At 46.4% G+C, this 19,304-nt stretch overlaps 1 protein-coding gene across 8 annotated transcripts in view; it reads right to left on the reverse strand.

Moving 5' to 3' along the window:
- The window catches only part of MAPK15 (mitogen-activated protein kinase 15), a 148,496-nt gene that overhangs the window by 61,272 nt on the left and 67,920 nt on the right, over positions 1 to 19,304 (reverse strand). For 6 of the 8 annotated variants that reach the window (XM_005313733.5, XM_024113783.3, XM_005313734.4 and 3 more), the window contains 3 exons: positions 18,614 to 18,768; positions 9,112 to 9,273; positions 7,793 to 8,705 (listed from right to left, as the gene is read on the reverse strand). In XM_005313733.5, the coding sequence (XP_005313790.1) occupies positions 8,481 to 8,705; positions 9,112 to 9,273; positions 18,614 to 18,768 (542 nt within the window). In that variant the 3' untranslated portion in view covers positions 7,793 to 8,480. Of the gene's footprint in view, positions 1 to 7,792; positions 8,706 to 9,111; positions 9,274 to 18,613; positions 18,769 to 19,304 lie in introns of those variants that run through there. The other 2 variants (XM_065586422.1, XM_065586423.1) reach the window with 1 other exon arrangement.

Raw genomic sequence — 19,304 nt, forward strand, 5'->3', positions numbered from 1 at the left:
GGGTCTGTACTGGGACCAGTCCTATTCAACATATTCATAAATGATCTGGAAAAAGGAGTAAACAGTGAGGTGGCAAAATCTGCAGACGATATAAAACTACTCAAGATAGTTAAGTCCCAGGCAGACCGTGAAGAACTACAAAAGTCTCTCAAAACTGTGTAACTGGGCAACAAAATGGCAGATGAATTCAATGTTGATAAATGCAAAGTAATGCACATTGGAAAACATAATCCCAACTATACATATAAAATGATGGGATCTAAATCAGCTGTTACCACTCAAGAAAGAGATCTTGGAGTCATTGGGAATAGTTCTCTGAAAACATCCACTCAGTGTACAGCGGCAATCAAAAAAGTGAACAGAATGTTGGGAATCATTAAGAAAGGGATAGATAATAAAACAGAAAATATCATATTGCCTCTATATAAATCCATGATATGCCCACATCTTGAATACTGTGTGCAGATGTGGTCGCCACATCTCAAAAACATATATTGGAATTGGAAAAGGTTCAGAAAAGGGCAACAAAAATGATTAGGGGTATGGAACGGCTGCCATATGAGGAAAGATTAGTAAAACTGGGCCTTTTCAGCTTGGAAAAGAGATGACTAAGGGGGGAATATGATAGAGGGCTTAAAATCAGGACTGGTGTGGAGAAAGTAAATAAGGAAGTGTTATTTACTCCTTCTCAAACACAAGAACTAGGGGTCACCAAATGAAATTAATAGGCAGCAGGTTTAAAACAAACAAAAGGAAGTATTTTTTTCACACAACACACAGTCAAACTGTGGATCTCCTTGCAGAACATCCATCCAGAGGATGTTGTGAAGGCCAAGATTATAACAGGATTCAAAAAAGAACTAGATAAGTTCATGGAGGATATGTCCATCAATGGCTATTAGCCAGGATGGGCAGGGATGGTGTCCCTAGCCTCTGTTTGCCAGAAGCTGGGAATAAGTGACAGGGGATGGATGGCTTGATTACGTGTTCTGTTCATTCCCTCTGGGGCACCTGGCAATTGGCCACTGTTGGAAGACAGGATACTGGGCTAGATGGACCTTTGGTCTGACCCAGTATGGCTGTTCTTATGTTCTCGCTAAATATGACTCTGCCACAGGTTAGGTAGTATCACCCTTCAGTGAAAAGCCCCCCTGGAAATAAGAGTTGACTTAAAATCTGTCATTTCAGAGGAACAATTGGTAGCCAGAACGTTACTCCAACCAGCCCATGTCTCCTCTGACATAGCAGCCCATTCCAGGGCCATGGCTGTTACCATGAGAAGGGCATCCTGGTTACAGTCCTCAGGGACACCCAAAGAAGTCCAAATGACTACAGAAGCTCTCCCTTTCTTTCAAAGGGCCTTTGAACTACACCTATTTTTCCTTTCCACCAAAAAAAGATTTGAACATATTTTAACATTACTGGAAGTACTATCAAAAGCAGGGAACTTATTCCCAGTAAAAGATTTCAACGTCTAAAAGGAAAGAAAACAGGGCCAGCCTTAGGGGGTGGGCAGGCTGGGTGACTTCCCAGGGGTGCTGTTCAAAGTGGGGGATGCCTCTGAAGCAGATTACTCCTTCTTCGCCCGCTGCTCTGCTGCTGTCTGCAGCTGTCTGCCCTCTGCTTTGGAGTTGCCTCTGGCCAAGCTGCTCCCGGGAACCTGCTGTCCGCTGTGCAGAACGGGAGGGGTGGGGCTGTCAGTGTGTCCCCCTGCCTGTGTACCCAGTCTCTGCTGAACCGGGGTGGGGGAACAGGAATCTGCTGCTGCTGCTTCTAGGTCAGGAGTGGGAGTTGCTGGCTGCTGCTGTCTGAACAAGCCTTCAGACTAGTGAGTGCTGTACTTAAAGTGACAGCATGCTGTCTCTCATACTCCCCCAACACACACACTCTGTCTCTCATACTCCCCGAACACACTGTCTCTCTCTCGAACACACGCAAACACTTTGTCTCTCTCTCACTCCCCTAATACACACACCCCCCCCAACACACACTTGTATTATTATTCTTGTTGTTATTATTACTTCTTGATACTTCCTGTCGAAATGCACATATATTCTCATATGGAGGCGGGTGGTGGTGGTTGGGGACTCCCTCCTCAGGGGGACTGAGTCATCTATCTGCCGCCCCAACCGAGAAAACTGAGAGGTCTGCTGCTTGCCAGGAGCTAGGATTCACAATGTGATGGAGAAACTGCCGAGACTCATCAATCCCTCGGATCGCTAACCCTTCCTGCTTCTCCACCTGGGCACCAATGATACTGCCAAGAATGACCTTGAGCGGATCACTGCAGACTACGTGGCTCTGGGAAGAAGGATAAAGGAGTTTGAGGCGCAAGTGGTATTCTTGTCCATCCTCCCTGTGCAGGGAAAAGGCCTGGGTAGAGACGGTTGAATTGTGGAAGTCAACGAATGGCTATACAGGTGGTGTTGGAGAGAAGGCTTTGGATTCTTCGACCATGGGATGGTGTTCCAAGACAGAGGAGTGCTAGGCAGAGACGGGCTCCACCTAATGAAGAGAGGGAAGAGCATCTTCACAAGCAGGCTGGCTAACCTAGTGAGGAGGGCTTTAAACTAGGTTCACCGGGGGAAGGAGACAAAAGCCCTGAGGTAAATGGGGAAATGGGATACCGGGAGGAACCACGAGCAGGAGAGTGCAAGAGGGGAGGACTCCTGTCTCAGACTGAAAAAGCAGGACGATCAGCGAGTTATCTTAAGTGCCTATACACAAATGCAAGAAGCATGGGAAACAAGCAGGGAGAACTGGAAGTCCTTGCACAGTCAAGGAACTATGATGTGATTGGAATAACAGAGACTTGGTGGGATAACTGACATGACTGGAGTACTGTCATGGATGGATATAAACTGTTCAGGAAGGACAGGCAGGGCAGAAAAGGTGGGGGAGTTGCATTGTACGTAAGAGAGGAGTATGACTGCTCAGAGCTCCGGTATGAAACTGCAGAAAAACCTGAGAGTCTCTGGATTAAGTTTAGAAGTGTGAGCAACAAGGGTGATGTCGTGGTGGGAGTCTGCTATAGACCACCAGACCAGGGGGATGAGGTGGACGAGGCTTTCTTCTGGCAACTAGCAGAAGTTACTAGATCGCAGGCCCTGGTTCTCATGGGAGACTTTAATCACCCTGATATCTGCTGGGAGAGCAATACAGCGGTGCACAGACAATCCAGGAAGTTTTTGGAAAGTGTAGGGGACAATTTCCTGGTGCAAGTGCTGGAGGAACCAACTAGGGGCAGAGCTCTTCTAGACCTGCTGCTCACAAACAAGCAAAAGTGGATGGGAACTTGGGAGGCAGTGACCTTGAGATGGTTGAGTTCAGGATCCTGACACAAGGAAGAAAGGAGAGCAGCAGAATACGGACCCTGGACTTCAGAAAAGCAGACTTTGACTCCCTCAGGGAACTGATGGGCAGGATCCCCTGGGAGAATAACATGAGGGGGAAAGGAGTCCAGGAGAGCTGGCTGTATTTTAAAGAATCCTTATTGAGGTTGCAGGAACAAACCATCCCGATGTGTAGAAAGAATAGTAAATATGGCAGGCAACCAGCTTAGCTTAACAGTGAAATCCTTGCTGATCTTAAACACAAAAAAGAAGCTTACAAGAAGTGGAAGATTGGACAAATGACCAGGGAGGAGTATAAAAATATTGCTCAGGGATGCAGGAGTGAAATCAGGAAGGCCAAATCACACTTGGAGTTGCAGATAGCAAGAGATGTAAAGAGTAACAAGAAGGGTTTCTTCAGGTATGTTAGCAAGAAGAAGAAAGTCAAGGAAAGTGTGGGCCCCTTACTGAATGATGGAGGCAACGTAGTGACAGAGGATGTGGAAAAAGCTAATGTACTCAATGCTTTTTTTGCCTCTGTCTTCACAAAGAAGGTCAGCTCCCAGACTGCTGCACTGGGCAGCACAGTATGGGGAGGAGGTGACCAGCCCTCTGTGGAGAAAGAAGTGGTTCGGGACTATTTAGAAAAACTGGACAAGCACAAGTCCATGGGGCTGGATGCGCTGTATCCGAGGGTGCTAATGGAGTTGGCAGATGTGATTGCAGAGCCATTGGCCATTATCTTTCAAAACTCATGGTGATCTGGGGAGGTCCTGGATGACTGGAAAAAGGCTTATGTAGTGCCCATCTTTAAAAAAGGGAAGAAGGAGGATCCAGGGAACTACACGCCAGTCAGCCTCACCTCAGTCCCTGGAAAAATCATGGAGCAGGTCCCCAAGGAATCAATTCTGAAGCACTTAGAGGAGAGTAAAGTGATCAGGAACAGTCAGCATGGATTCACCAAGGGCAAGTCATGCCTGACTAACCTAATTGCCTTCTATGAGGAGATAACTGGCTCTGTGGATGAGGGGAAAGCAGTGGATGTGTTATTCCTTGACTTTAGCAAAGTTTTTGATACGGTCTCCCACAGTATTCTTGCCGCCAAGTTAAAGAAGTATGGCTGGATGAATGGACTATAAGGTGGATAGAAAGCTGTCTAGATCGTCGGGCTCAACAGGTAGTGATCAATGGCTCCATGTCTAGTTGGCAGCCGGTATCAAGCGGAGTACCCCAAGGGTCAGTCCTGGGGCCGTTTTTGTTCAATATCTTCATTAATGATCTGGAGGATGGCGTGTACTGCACTCTTAGCAAGTTTGCAGATTACACTAAACTGGGAGGAGTGGTAGATATGCTGGAGGGTAGGGATAGGATACAGGGGACCTAGACAAATTAGAGGATTGGGCCAAAAGAAATCTGATGAGGTTCAACAAGAACACGTGCAGAGTCCTGTACTTAGGATGGAAGAATCCCATGCACTGCTACAGACTAGGGACCAACTGGCTAGGCAGCAGTTCTGCAGAAAAGGACCTAGGGGTTACAGTGGACAAGAAGCTGGATATGAGTCGACAGAGTGCCCTTGTTGCCAAGAAGGCTAATGGCATTTTGGGCTGTATAAGTAGGAGTATTGCCAGCAGATCGACGGACGTGATCATTCCCCTCTATTCCACATCCTTCTTGTAGTGTGGGGCCCAAAACTGGACACAGTATTCCAGATGAGGCCTCACCAATGTCGAATAAAGGGGAACGATTACATTCCTCGATCTGCTGGCAATGCCCCTACTTATACAGCCCAAAATGCCGTTAGCCTTCTTGGCATCAAGAGCACACTGTTGACTCATATCCAGCTTCTCGTCCACTGTGACTCCTAAGTCCTTTTCTGCAGAACTGCTACCTAGCCATTCGGTCCCTAGTCTGTAAGAGTGCATGGGATTCTTCCGTCCTAAGTACAGGACTCTGCACTTGTCCTTGTTGAACCTCATCAGGTTTTTTTTGGTCCAATCCTCTAATTTGTCTAGGTCCCTCTGTATCCGATCCCTACCCTCTAGTGTATCTACCACACCTCCCAGTTTTAGTGTCATCTGCAAACTTGCAGAGAGTGCAGTCCACACCATCCTCCAGATCATTAATAAAGATATTGAATAAAACCGGCCCCAGGACCGACCCTTGGGGCACTCCGCTTGAAACCGGCTGCCAACTAGACATGGAGCCATTGATCACTACCTGTTGAGCCTGACGATCTAGCCAGCTTTCTATCCACCTTACAGTCCATTCATCCAGCCCATACTTCTTTAACTTGGCGGCAAGAATACTGTGGGAGACGGTATCAAAAGCTTTGCTAAAGTCAAGGAATAACACATCCACTGCTTTCCCCTCATCCACAGAGCCAGTTATCTCATCATAGAAGGCAATTAGGTTAGTCAGGCACGACTTCCCCTTGGTGAATCCATGCTGACTGTTCCTGATCACTTTCCTCTCCTCTAAGTGTTTCATAATTGATTCCTTGAGGACCTGCTCCATGATTTTTCCAGGGACTGAGGTGAGGCTGACTGGCCTGGTACAATCAAATAATAGTATCCTTCTAGAATGTAAATTTAGCTTGTACTCATTTTATCAGTGCCAGTTTAAAAAATAATAGCTAATCACATAACTTTAGACACTGTTCAGATGAAGGTCGCTTATTTTCAAATTGTATTTTTAGTTATATCTGTAAAATAACTTAAAATTTGTACAAAAATAGAAGCAGATTCAAGTATAATGCTATTAGTAATGATGGAGTCAAATGTTAGTGTCACATACATGATTGTGATCGGTAAATATAAATGCCTGTTCTTAATAAAAGAGAAAAAAGCCTTAATCATGTATATTAAAATTAAGTAAATACGTTTTTAGTGGAGTGAAAAACAATTGACTAAAATAGAGTAGATAATGGCAGTAACACAGAGTGCATCTGTTAAATAAAATCTGCTTACTTTCTCTATCTTTACTAAAGATAGTGTACAAAGTATTAAACTTGTGTTTCTGATATCTCTGTTAAAGTTCCAAAACTGATACCTCAAGGCTTGGGATTGCGAATACCTCGCTGTATTATCTCCTGATTGTTCTAAATTTACATATACATTTAAAATATGGCTTTAATTAGAGTTTGTATGTATTTTTTTCTTTCTTTATATAGGAATTGGATACTGTGCTTCTGTCAGCTAATTAAGTTATCTGCAAACCACTCCCCCCCCCCCCAAAAAAAAAAAAAAAAAAAAAAATCTCTAGAGTTTTCAGGTGCCTAAATAGTCTCTGGAACGTGGTTAAAGTTTCCCCCCAGCCCCTAAAATCTGAAATGGTGCCCCTGGTGAGCCAGGAGTGGCCAGAGGACTGCAGGAGACCGTGGGCTTTGACAAGATGCAGCCCCCGTGAGACAGCGCAAAGCCGGCCTTTAGCCGCAGGCAGAGCATCAGGCACCACAAGCCACAGCGCAGAAGTAAGGGTGGCAACACATTATATAGGAAATCGTTAAACAGAAACAAAATACTGAGTCCTAACACTAAGTCCCCATACCTCTGTGCTGAGCATTTCTCTACTCTGGCTCAATCACCAAGGAGTCAGAACCATGGCTTTCTTCTGTCTGGTTAATAAAAGCTAAACAGCAAATAGAAGATGGGTTACTTCAGCTGGGGAAAGTCAAATCAATGTGAACTCAAAAGTCTCTTGTACACAATATGGTCACTTTCCTAATTCCTCCTTGCTGCCTGATCTTGGCCTGGGCCCAGGAGGTCCTGACACTGTTTTCCTGATGGTCTGTGAAAGTCAGCATTTCCTTTTCCTCTTGAGGCCCTCCCCAGCCATCCTTTATCTTCTCTTTATAACCCTAACCTAAGAAGTCCTTAGTTAACTCATTCCTTTCCTACCTTAGTGTGGGATATGTACACCCCATTACCAGCTCCTTAAACTACGTATCACTGTAATTCCCCCAGAAACAATAAAAGTCACTTCTGAGAAAAGCCAGCTAAATAAACCATATTTTGAATTTATAGACAAAGCTGGAGATACGATGGGCTAACAAGAGTTTAGAAAATTTTCAGAGTTGGTGACAAAAAAATATTTAAAACACAATAATTTGAATATTGTTTTTCTGATTGAAAAACACTACCCCGCAATGAGATATGGTTTGTGAAACTTCAGGGACAGTGGCTTCTTTTGGGGAAAGTTGAGAGAGGAAAGCATTTGAAAGACCGCTGTTAAAGTGGGAAGTTAGCTTTAGCCTTAACTATGATAGGGCTACTGTTGCTCCAGAACGACTTTATGATGATTCAGCAAAGGCATCTCATGGACTGCTGCATTCTGGGAGAGACAAGTGAATGTATAATCAGTATCAGGCCATTAGACAAAGAAGCACTTCCCCAGTGATTCTGTCTCATTCACTCCTACACAGCGGACAACATGCTGTGAAAGGAAGGTACTTCCCTCAGTGAAATATAAGCAGTTTATTATTACAATACATACAAGAGTATATCCACACATGATAGTTATAGTATTAAATACACTGGAGAAAAATACATAAGGAAAGGAAACTACTTTATTGGAGTGAGAGAATGTTAATAACCGTTTTTGTACCCCAAAAGGACATGGGAATTACTGGGAACATAAAGTGAAGGGAGATCAAGATATCCATGGTAAATTTAGTCTTCCTGAGCTTCAGAGAATGGTCTATTCTTAGTTACCTGCCCCACTCCAAAGTTTGGATTCAGTGAACACAAACAGATTGAGGCCAATAGAGATGGACAAATCAGTCTGGATATATCTAACAACACAAGCCAGTAGCAGAATAAAGCAGCTTTCTGTAGCTATCAGTGATACTGAATATGAGGAATAGTATGTAAAGATAAACTGTGCCTACAGCGTTGTATGGAAACAAATGATGCTGTGTCCCCTGCCTACCTTGTGTCTTTGCACAGGCTTGAGAAGTTAAAAGGATCAGAATGCCAGACCATTCTTGCTATCTTGCTCAGAGAAAGTGGCACTGTGCCCCATATGGTGAGTGCAGGCAGTACTTCTCTAGCATTGGGTCCTGCCAAATGCCTGGGAGTGGAGTTGTACCCCAGCTGTTTGTTCCCTACAGGGCCTGTGGATGGGTGGATTGGGCTGTACTCCACTTGGTCAGTGCTGGTACGTATTCAATGCTGGTGCCTGTTGGCAGGAATTTGATATTGGAAGATTCTGGAGTGCAGATTTACAGATGGTCCCATAGGACTGGGAGTAACTGCCCATCGATGCCTTGGGATCTCCAGCAGCTCCCATATTTGCTGTGACCTGAAACATCTTTTTACTGGACTTCAGAAGAGGGTGCGCATCCCTGCTGGGAAACTGTGGGTTCCTTGGATTCTGTGTAAGAGAGAAGAGCAAAGAAAGCTCAGGGATCCTAAATCAACTCCTCATAGAGAAACAAGGGGTTTGGGAAATGGAATGGTCTGGGGAGTGGGATAGATTCTGGCTATGCAGAGAAGGAGTAGGGCAAATCCCAGAGTGTGGAGGAGAAGGGGCATAGGGCAGAACTGTCCAGAAGGTGAAGGAGAGAAGGTTGTAAAGGAGAAGGGGTGCAGGCTGAGCTCACAACATGGAGAAGACAATGGGGATCAAACAAGATATGAAGAGTAATAGACTATGATCTCACCACAAAAGTGAGAGCAGGATTGAGCCTGAGTTTGAAGGGAAAGGCGTATAGCTGTAGGTACATTGTGCAGCTCCAATCAGCCACTTGAAATGGTGAAAGACAAATGCCCATACTCACTAGTCTGGTACTGGCTGCTGTCACCCCAACCATCATGGGAGAGTCCTTCCTGGTCAGGTGATTGTGGATAGCAGCTTCCTGTGCCTGACTGGATAGTGAAAACGATCTCTGGTTGGATACGGACTGACCTTGAGAGTCAGGATCTTTTGGCACTTGCTGATCCTGGAGAAGAAAGATATCAGTGACAGGGCTGAGCAGCACTGTCTAGCAGCCCCTGGGGCTGGGAGAAGAGGATCGGTATTCTGAAAAAGAAGCTCTTCTCTTGCTATCCTCACAAAACAAGTGGAATTTCTTGCCAGGCAGGATTTATTAAGAGAGTACATCTGTGGATTTCACATCTGGGGTGATCACCTCCATTTACATTTCTTTCTCAGGGCGGCTAACCCTTTCTGTACCAGTGCAAGGGAATATGCAGGGGTTAACCCTTCAGAAACTATGTTGCTTCTGTTCAAGCTCTCTTCTACTTTTGACAATGAGCACATGCAGAGGTGTTGGACATATATATGCACCAAACACACATTGTGTTAACTAGCACTTGGTATCTAATTCACAAGCAGAAGAGAAGGTAACTCACCTTGTAGTAACTGAGGTTCTTTGAGATGTGTGTCCCTGTGGGTGCTCCACTCCAGGTGATGGTGCATCCTGGTGCCGTTGATCGGAGTTCTGTGGTAGCAGTGCCTAGCTGGGACACACGTGCCCAGCTGTTGTCTCGGGGCATCGTTAGGGTCTGACTGTGCACGTATGTCCTGCACCCCCTCAGTTCCTTCTCTACCGTAGAGTTGTCTGAGTCATACGCCAAAGTAGAGGGGAGGAGGGTGAGTAGTGGAGCACCCACAGGGGCACACATCTCAAAGAACCTCAGTTACTGCAAGGTGAGTAACCTTCTTTTCTTCTTCGAGTGCTGTCCCTATGGGTGCTGCACTCCAGGTGCATGTGAAGCGGTACCCACTATGGTTGGTGGGACTGTGGAGTTGCGTCACTGATAACAGTAGACAGTACTGTGTGGCCTACTATGGTGTCTGCTGTAGTGTCCTGTGTGATAGCATAATGTTTGGCAAACATGTGGTCTGATGCCCGGGTGGCCGCCTTGCATATGTCGGTAATAGGTACATTTTGCAGGAATGCAACGGATGTTGACATCGCTCTGGGTAGAGTGTGTTTTGATGCTCTTGGGGGGTTGAGCAATCTGGGTCTGGTAGCAGGACTTAATGCATTCAGATATCAACTTGGAGACTCATTGCTTGGAAATAGCAGCACCCTTCAATCGTTCGGTCGTGGACACGAATAGTCTAGGAGATTTACGGAATGCCTTAGTTCTGTCCAAATAAAAGGCAATTCCACATCTGACATCAAAAGTGTGACAAGATGTCCCAATTTTATAGGGACAGTCCCGATATTTGGGGCTTTTCTTACATGGGTGCCTATTACCACCCAACCTCTGTCCCGATTTTTCACATTTGCAAGCTTGTCACCCTAGACATCAAGAGTATGTAATGCCACTTCATGTGGGTTCTTATGAGGTTTGGGGTAGAATGCAGGTAGGTGTATTGGCTGATTGAGATGGAAGGTGGACGCCACCTTGGGAAGAAATTTGGGATGGAGTCGCATTGTAACCTTGTCTTTAAAGAAAATTGTGTAGGGAGGGTAGGCCATTAGCGCGCTTATTTCCCCGACCCTTCTTGCCGACGTTATGGAGACTAAGAAAGCTACTTTCATGGACATGTGTAGTATGGAGGAGGTAGCCGGTGGTTCAAAGGGAGGTTTCATGAGACCTTGGAGAACTAGGTTCAGATTCCAGGTAGCTGTGGGTAGGTGAATCTCAGGATAAAGGTTTTGAAGGCCTGTGAGGAAGCGTTTTATGGTGGGGTGGGTGAAAACTGAAAACCCGTCCAGCGTGTCATGGAAGGTATTAACTGCCGTGAGGTGTACTCTGATAGAACTGAGCGATAGTCCATCTTTTTTTAGTTGTAAGAGGCAGTCCAAGATATCAGGGAGAGGCGCACTGTTGGGGTGGCAAATTTCTGTTGGAGCACCATATGGAGAATCGTTTCCACTTTTGCAGGTAACTCTTACGAGTGGAGTCTCATCTACTGTGCAGGAGGATGTGTCGGACCTGCTCCGAACAAGCTAGTTCGTGGGTTTGGAACCATGAAGGAACCAAGCCGTCAGATGGAGCTTCTGCAGTTGTGGATGGAGAATCTGACCGTTGCCCTGGGAGAGCAGATCCGGTCTCTTGGGAAGAATTCTTGGAGGGCGGATGGACATGCGCAGCAGGTAGGGATACCTTGTCTGTCTGGGCCAGGCTGGGGCAATAAGTATGACCCTGGCCTTGTCCTCTTTGATCTTGCGCAAGACTCTGTGTATCAGTGGGACCGGTGGGAAAGCGTACATGAGTGTCTTGTTCCACAGAATGAGGGACGTGTCTCCGAGGGACGTGGTCCCGAGTCCTGCCCTGGAGCAGAATAGATGGAATTTTAAGTTTTGTGTTGTGGCAAACAGATCTAAAGATGGGGTGCCCCAGTGGGAGAAGAGCTGTCGCAGTATCGTGGGGTGTAATTCCCATTCGTGTTCTTGTGAGAAGTGTCTGCTGAGTATGTCAGTGGTAGCGTTCTGACACTCAGATAGGTAGGAAGCAGTGATCTCTATGCGATGTTGTATGCACCAATTCCATAGTTGGATGGCTTCTGTGCACAGGGAGTGCGATTGCGTTCCCCGCTCCCCCGTCTGTTGATGTAGAACACGCATGCTATATTATCTGTCAAGACTCAAATAGATTTGTTTCTTATGATTGGGAGAAAGTGGAGGCAAGCATATCTGATTGCTCTGAGCTCTAGAAGGTTTATGTATAGACGCGTCTCTTACAGGGACCATCTGCCTTGTGATGTGTGATCTCCCAGGTGTGCTCCCCAGCCTATCAGGGAAGCATCTGTTGTGAGCATGAGCACAGGGGAATTTTGATAGAAGGGGACACCTGTGCATGTTTCCTGTTTTTGTCCACTATTGTAGGAAGACTAATACCTTTGCTGGAGGAGTTAGCGTCACGTGGAGGCTGTGCCTGCTGGGTTTGTATATGGAGCTGAGCTAACCCTGAAGGCACCTCATATGTAGTCTAGCATATTTGACCATGAAGGTGGTGGATGCCATGTGACCAAGAAGCTGCAGGCATGTTCTTGCCTCCACTCTGGGACAAATGGATAACCTGTGTATGAGGTGTGTGACGGTGAGGAATCTGGTGTGTGGAAGTGAGGCTCTGCTCAAAACTGAGTCCAGATGCGCCCCGATGAACTCAATTTGCTATGTGGGTATCAGGGTGGATTTTTGGAAGTTTATTTGCAGGCCTGGACTGTGGAAAAGGAAGATGGTAAAATGAGTGGCCTCTAATGTCTTTTCGTATGATCGGCCTTTGATAAGGCAGTTGTCTAGGTAGGGGAAAAGTATAATTCTGTGTTTGTGTAGGTGGGCCACCACTACTGCGAGTCTCTCTCTCTCTCTCTCTCTCTCTCTCACACACACCAGAGAACACTCACGGTGCTGTGGAGAGTCCGAACCGTAGCACTCTGTATTGGAAGTGGTCGTGCCCTACTGTGAATCGCAGAAAGTGTCTGTGTGCTGGGTGCATTGGTATATGAAAATAAGCATCCTGTAGGTTGAGGGCTGAGAACCAGTCCCCTTGTTCCAGCACAGGTATTATTGTGCCCAATGTGACCATCTTGAATTTTTGTACGCGTACAAATTTGTTCAGTCCTCATAGGTTTCAGAGTAACAGCCGTGTTAGTCTGTATCCGCAAAAAGAAGAACAGGAGTACTTGTGGCACCTTAGAGACTAACAAATTTATTAGACCATAAGCTTTCGTGGACTACAGCCCACTTCTTCGGATGCATATAGAATGGAACATATAGAATGTTCCATTCTATATGCATCCGAAGAAGTGGGCTGTAGTCCACGAAAGCTTATGCTCTAATAAATTTGTTAGTCTCTAAGGTGCCACAAGTACTCCTGTTCTTCTTTCAGTCCTCATAGGTCTAGTATAGGTCGCCATCCTCCGCCTTTCTTCTGGGTCAGGAAATAGTAAGAGTAAAACCCTTTTTCCCGATGTTGTGCTAGTACAGGTTCCACTGCACCTAGCTGTAGAAGATGAGTCACCTCTGCTTGAAGTAGTTGCTCGTGATAGGGGTCCCTGAAGAGGGACCGGGAAGGGTGGGTGGGCATGAAATGAAAGGGATGGAGTAGCCCAATTGTACTATTTCCAGGATCTAGTGGTCCTGTGTTACTAGTTGCCAGACATGGTGGAAAAAATGGAGGCAGTGACCAAATGGGCAAGTGGTGATGCCAAGGGATGGTCGCACAGACCCCTGACCAAGGCTTAAAAATTGTTGTTTGTTTCCCGATGTGTGGGATGTAGTTAGTTGCGCTTGGTTTTGTCTGTGCCAGGGAGGTCTGTTGCGGTTCCTCCCATTATCATACAATCTCGACTGGGGCCGGTGATACTGTTGTGCGCAGGGCATCTGATAAGGTTGATACCGTTGCTTCCTGGGGAGGGAAGGGTATATCCCAGTGTGTGCAGAGTGGCCCTGGGGTCTTTCATGGTGTGAAGGACTTGGTCAGTTTTTTTGGAAAAAAGTTTATTCTTATCAAAGGGAAGGTCCTCCACTTTGGTTTGCAGGTCTTTAGGGATGCCAGATGAAGACAGCCAGGAAGACCTGCGCATCACTACTGCGGTTGCGGTAGTACGGGCTGCTGTGTCGGCCATGTCCAGGGATGCTTGTAGCGCCATCCTAGACACCAGTTGACCTTCGACGACTGATTTAAAATCTGATCTTCTGTCCTCTGGGATATGGGAGGTAAAGTCAAATGAGAGGGTGAAGCTGCGTTCCTAGAATCATAGAATCATAGAATATCAGAGTTGGAAGGGACCTCAAGAGGTCATCTAGTCCAACCCCCTGCTCAAAGCAGGACCAATTCCCAGCTAAATCATCCCAGCCAGGGCTTTGTCAAGCCGGGCCTTAAAAACCTCCAAGGAAGGAGACTCCACCACCTCCCTAGGTAATGCATTCCAGTGTTTCACCAACCTCCAAGTGAAATAGTTTTTCCTGATATCCAACCTGGACCTCCCGCACTGCAACTTGAGACCATTGCTCCTTGTTCTGTCATCTGCCACCACTGAGAACAGCCGAGCTCCATCCTCTTTGGAACCCCCCCTTCAGGTAGTTGAAGGCTGCTATCAAATCCCCCCTCATTCTTCTCTTCTGGAGACTAAACAATCCCAGTTCCCTCAGCCTCTCCTCATAAGTCATGTGCTCCAGACCCCTAATCATTTTTGTTGCCCTCCGCTGGACTCTTTCCAATTTTTCCACATCCTTCTTGTAGTGTGGGGACCAAAACTGGACACAGTACTCCAGGTGAGGCCTTACCAATGTCGAATAAAGGGGAACGATCACGTTCCTCGATCTGCTGGCAATGCCCCTACTTATACAGCCCAAAATGCCGTTAGCCTTCTTGGCAACAAGAGCACACTGTTGACTCATATCCATCTTCTCGTCCACTGTGACCCCTAGGTCCTTTTCTGCAGAACTGCTACTTAGCCATTCGGTCCCTAATCTGTAGCAGTGCATGGGATTCTTCCGTCCTAAGTGCAAGACTCTGCACTTGTCCTTGTTGAACCTCATCAGGTTTTTTTTGGCCCAATCCTCTAATTTGTCTAGGTCCCTCTGTATCCGATCCCTACCCTCTAGTGTATCTACCACGCCTCCTAGTTTAGTGTCATCTGCAAACTTGCAGAGAGTGCAGTCCACACCATCATCCAGATCATTAATAAAGATATTAAACAAAACCAGCCCCAGGACCGACCCTTGGGGTACTCCGCTTGAAACCGGCTGCCAACTAGACATGGAGCCATTGATCACTACCAGTTGAGCCCGACGATCTAGCCAGCTTTCTGTCCACCTTACAGTCCATTCATCCAGCCCATACTTCTTTAACTTGGCGGCAAGAATACTGTGGGAGACCGTATCAGAAGCTTTGCTAAAGTCAAGGAATAACACATCCACTGCTTTCTCCTCATCCACAGAGCCAGTTATCTCCTCATAGAAGGCAATTAGGTTAGTCAGGCACGACTTCCCCTTGGTGAATCCATGCTGACTGTTCCTGATCACTTTCCTCTCCTCTAAATGTTTCATAATTGATTCCTTGAGGACCTGCTCCATGATTTTTCCAGGGACTGAGGTGAGGCTGACTGGCCTGTAGTTCCCCGGATCCTCCTTCTTCCCTTTTTTAAAGATGGGCACTACATTAGCCTTTTTCCAGTCATCTGGGACCTCCCTGGATCGCCATGAGTTTTCAAAAATAATGGCTAATGGCTCTGCAATCTCACCCGCCAACTCCTTTAGCACCCTCGGATGCAGTGCATCCGGCCCCATGGACTTGTGCACGTCCAGTTTTTCTAAATAGTCCCGAACCACTTCTTTTTTCACAGAGGGCTGGTCACCTTCTCCCCATGCTGTACTGCCCAGTGCAGCAATCTGGGAGCTGACCTTGTGTGTGAAGACAGAGGCAAAAAAATCATTGAGTACATTAGCTTTTTCCACATCCTCGGTCACTAGGTTGCCTCCCTCATTCAGTAAGGGGCCCACACTTTCCTTGACTTTCTTCTTCTTGCTAACATACTTGAAGAAACCCTTCTTGTTACTCTTAACATCTCTTGCTAACTGCAACTCCAAGTGTGATTTGGCCTTCCTGATTTCACTCCTGCATCCCTGAGCAATATTTTTATACTCCTCCCTGGTCATTTGTCCAATCTTCCACTTCTTGTAAGCTTCTTTTTTGCGTTTAAGATCAGCAAGGATTTCACTGTTTAGCCAAGCTGGTCGCCTGCCATATTTACTATTCTTTCTACACATCGGGATGATTTGTTCCTGCAACCTCAATAAGGATTCTTTAAAATACAGCCAGCTCTCCTGGACCCCTTTGCCCTTCATGTTGTTCTCCCAGGGGATCCTGCCCATCTGTTCCCTGAGGGAGTCAAAGTCTGCTTTTCTGAAGTCCAGGGTCCGTATTCTGCTGCTCTCCTTTCTTCCTTGTGTCAGGATCCTGAACTCGACCATCTCATGGTCACTGCCTCCCAGGTTCCCATCCACTTTTGCTTCCCCTACTAATTCTTCCCTGTTTGTGAGCAGCAGGTCAAGAAAAGCTCTGCCCCTAGTTGGTTCCTCCAGCATTTGCACCAGGAAACTGTCCCCTACACTTTCCAAAAATTTCCTGGATTGTCTGTGCACCGCTGTATTGCTCTCCCAGCAGATATCAGGGTGATTAAAGTCTCCCATGAGAACCAGGGCCTGCGATCTAGCAACTTCTGCTAGTTGCCAGAAGAAAGCCTCGTCCACCTCATCCCCCTGGTCTGGTGGTCTATAGCAGACTCCAACCACGACATCACCCTTGTTGCTCACACTTCTCAACTTTATCCAGAGACTCTCAGGTTTTTCTGCAGTTTCATACCGGAGCTCTGAGCAGTCATACTCCTCTCTTACATACAACGCAACTCCCCCACCTTTTCTGCCCTGCCTGTCCTTCCTGAACAGTTTATATCCATCCATGACAGTATTCCAGTCATGTGAGTTATCCCACCAAGTCTCTGTTATTCCAATCACATCATAGTTCCCTGACTGTGCCAGGATTTCCAGTTCTCCCTGCTTGTTTCCCAGGCTTCTTGCATTTGTGTATAGGCACTTAAGATAACTCATCGATCGTCCCTCTTTCTCAGCATGAGACAGGAGTCCTCCCCTCTCCTGGTCGGTTCCAATCTCGTAGGGGAGCATGAGGGCGAGTGATTACCTGTGCCTGTCTCCACTGGTGGCTGCACGGATTTCTCCATAAGGAGCATTTTCAGCCGCAGGTCTCTGTCGTGGTGAACCCTGGCTTTCAGTCCATTACACTTTGCGGGGACGTGTGTCTCATCTAGACACTTCACACACAGTGAGTGTACATCAGACCCAGGCATAGACTCATTGCAAGAGCCGCATTTTTTTGAATCCAGGGGACCCCAGCATATGACTGCCTGGGGAGGAAGTCTCAGTGGGAAACGAACTTGAGAGAAAAAAAGGTTTTTTTTTTGTTTTTTTGTCTTTTAAACTAACGAACAATGAATAACTAGTCTAAAGGAAGGGAAAGAACTGGGATATTTCTAGCTAACTATTTCTTCTTGTTTCCTTCTGTGACCAGGGAAAGAGGTTCAGCACTGCCCCTAGTCCCATCGTCAGCCGAGGACAGTTGAAGGAACGGAGGGGGTGCGGGACGCGTGTGCACAGACAGACCCTACTAACGCCACGAGACAACAGCTGGGTGCGTGCATCCTGACCATGCACTGCTACCGAAGATCTCCGATCAACGGCACCAGGACGCACATCACCTGGAGTGGAGCACCCACACGGACAGCACTCGAAAAAGAAACATCACCTCTGCCTAACTTGTGGCAGATCATTTTAGTCACCAGCTGGACTCTACATGCACAAAAGGACGGAAAATCACAAAGCTGCCTTCTAAAGTTGTCTATTCACTATTCTCCTCCTCCTCAAGAGGAGTACGCTCATGGACACTAGAAGAACAGCTGTTACTTCACATCTAATCTTTGTGAAGTCACTATTAGTCACTGCTTCAAAACCTGCTGTAAAAACACTGGATTTTAGGGATGGAAAATCCTTTGTGGGGCATCCAGTTCTTACTTATGCTAGCAAAAACTCTATAGCCAGCCTTCTCTTCAATGTCCCTGATAAGGAAACATCAATCTTCTGTGTGGGCACAGTGGGATTATTACCCACTGTGATAAGCTCAGGACCGACAGCTGCAAGCAAGGGGTAGAAAACAGTCCCAGAAGGTTAAAAGGCCCTCCTCCCTATCAACTGAGAAGGGGTTACCAGAGAATCAGTTAGGATCAGCTGAGAGGGAGTTACCTGAGGTCAATTAGGAACAGCTGATTCCAACTAAGGGCTGCCTGAGACCTTTTTAAACCCTCCCCTGTTGGGAGAAGAGGGGGAGAAAGAGAAGGAGTCATGCTGCCAGTAGGTTAGGAGCAGCGAGCCTCACCAGGAGGGGAGGCTGCATTCCCTCCAATAAGGGAGAAAAACAAGCCCAAAAGACTGGTGGTGAGAAGGAATGGACTTCCCCTGTGCAACCAAGAGGGCCTGTTTTACCCAAGCCTTTCTCATCAAGGCTAAAAGCAGCGGAGGCTGGTGAGACTGAGAAGGTGTCTTGCCACACCACACTGTGCAGACTGTCATCTGAGAAACAGTTCCCACAGACTCTCCATATGTCCAATGGAATTGCAGTACTTACCTCAGTCACAAGAAGCCCACTGACTGCTTTCAGCCCTTCTAACTGAGCAAATCACAGTCCAACCTGACTTCCCCTTGGAAATTGCACCAGAGTGGAAGGCAAGTAAAAACTCATTTCCCCCCACGGCAACTTGGATCCCTGCGAACAGTAAGACTGGTCCTGTGTGATGCTACTCACATTATAGGGATTCTGTATGCTCGTTCCAGGTGGTTGAGCATTCATATTCATCCATGTGATCTGTCTCCCATGTTTCCTATTGATGGAGGATGTTCTCTGATGCTGAGGGAGCGGTGCTGAATGGTTCCTGGCCATTACAACAGAACCCAGACTATCTGCAGGAAGAAAGAACATATGTGTGATGCATGGCTAGAAAGGGCTAAACATCCTGCAAAATAAATAACCCTCAAAAGACATGTGGGGAGATAATGTTTATGTTTTTACATGTGTATGAGTAGGGTCATGTAATCAACAGTCCCTGTCTCTGCTGTATTCTGATAATTCAGAGTCAAAAGAACATCCTATCATTTAAATGAATTGTAAACATGGGATAGCTCTGTATTCATCTCTCTTTGAAACGTATAGCAAAGTCATGCTAATTACCTTCTGAACGCCAACTTGTCAAAAGACATGAAATTGTATAAAAGATCCTTGGTCCTGATTCTGTTCATCTCATATCTGATTAGGCTTCATCAGGGAAATTTGAGTTGCAAGACTGAGGTCCCAATTATGCTGGTACGCCCTGAATATGAGATTTGGACATTGGACTATAACCTAGGAACTATTTCTGAAAACTCTTTTCAACAACAAAGCTCACCATCTCTGCTATGAATCTGAATCTTAAGAATTGAACTCATGTCTGTATGTATAT

This window comes from Chrysemys picta, chromosome 2 (genome assembly GCF_011386835.1).
Source record: "Chrysemys picta bellii isolate R12L10 chromosome 2, ASM1138683v2, whole genome shotgun sequence".
Lineage (NCBI taxonomy): Eukaryota > Metazoa > Chordata > Testudines > Emydidae > Chrysemys > Chrysemys picta.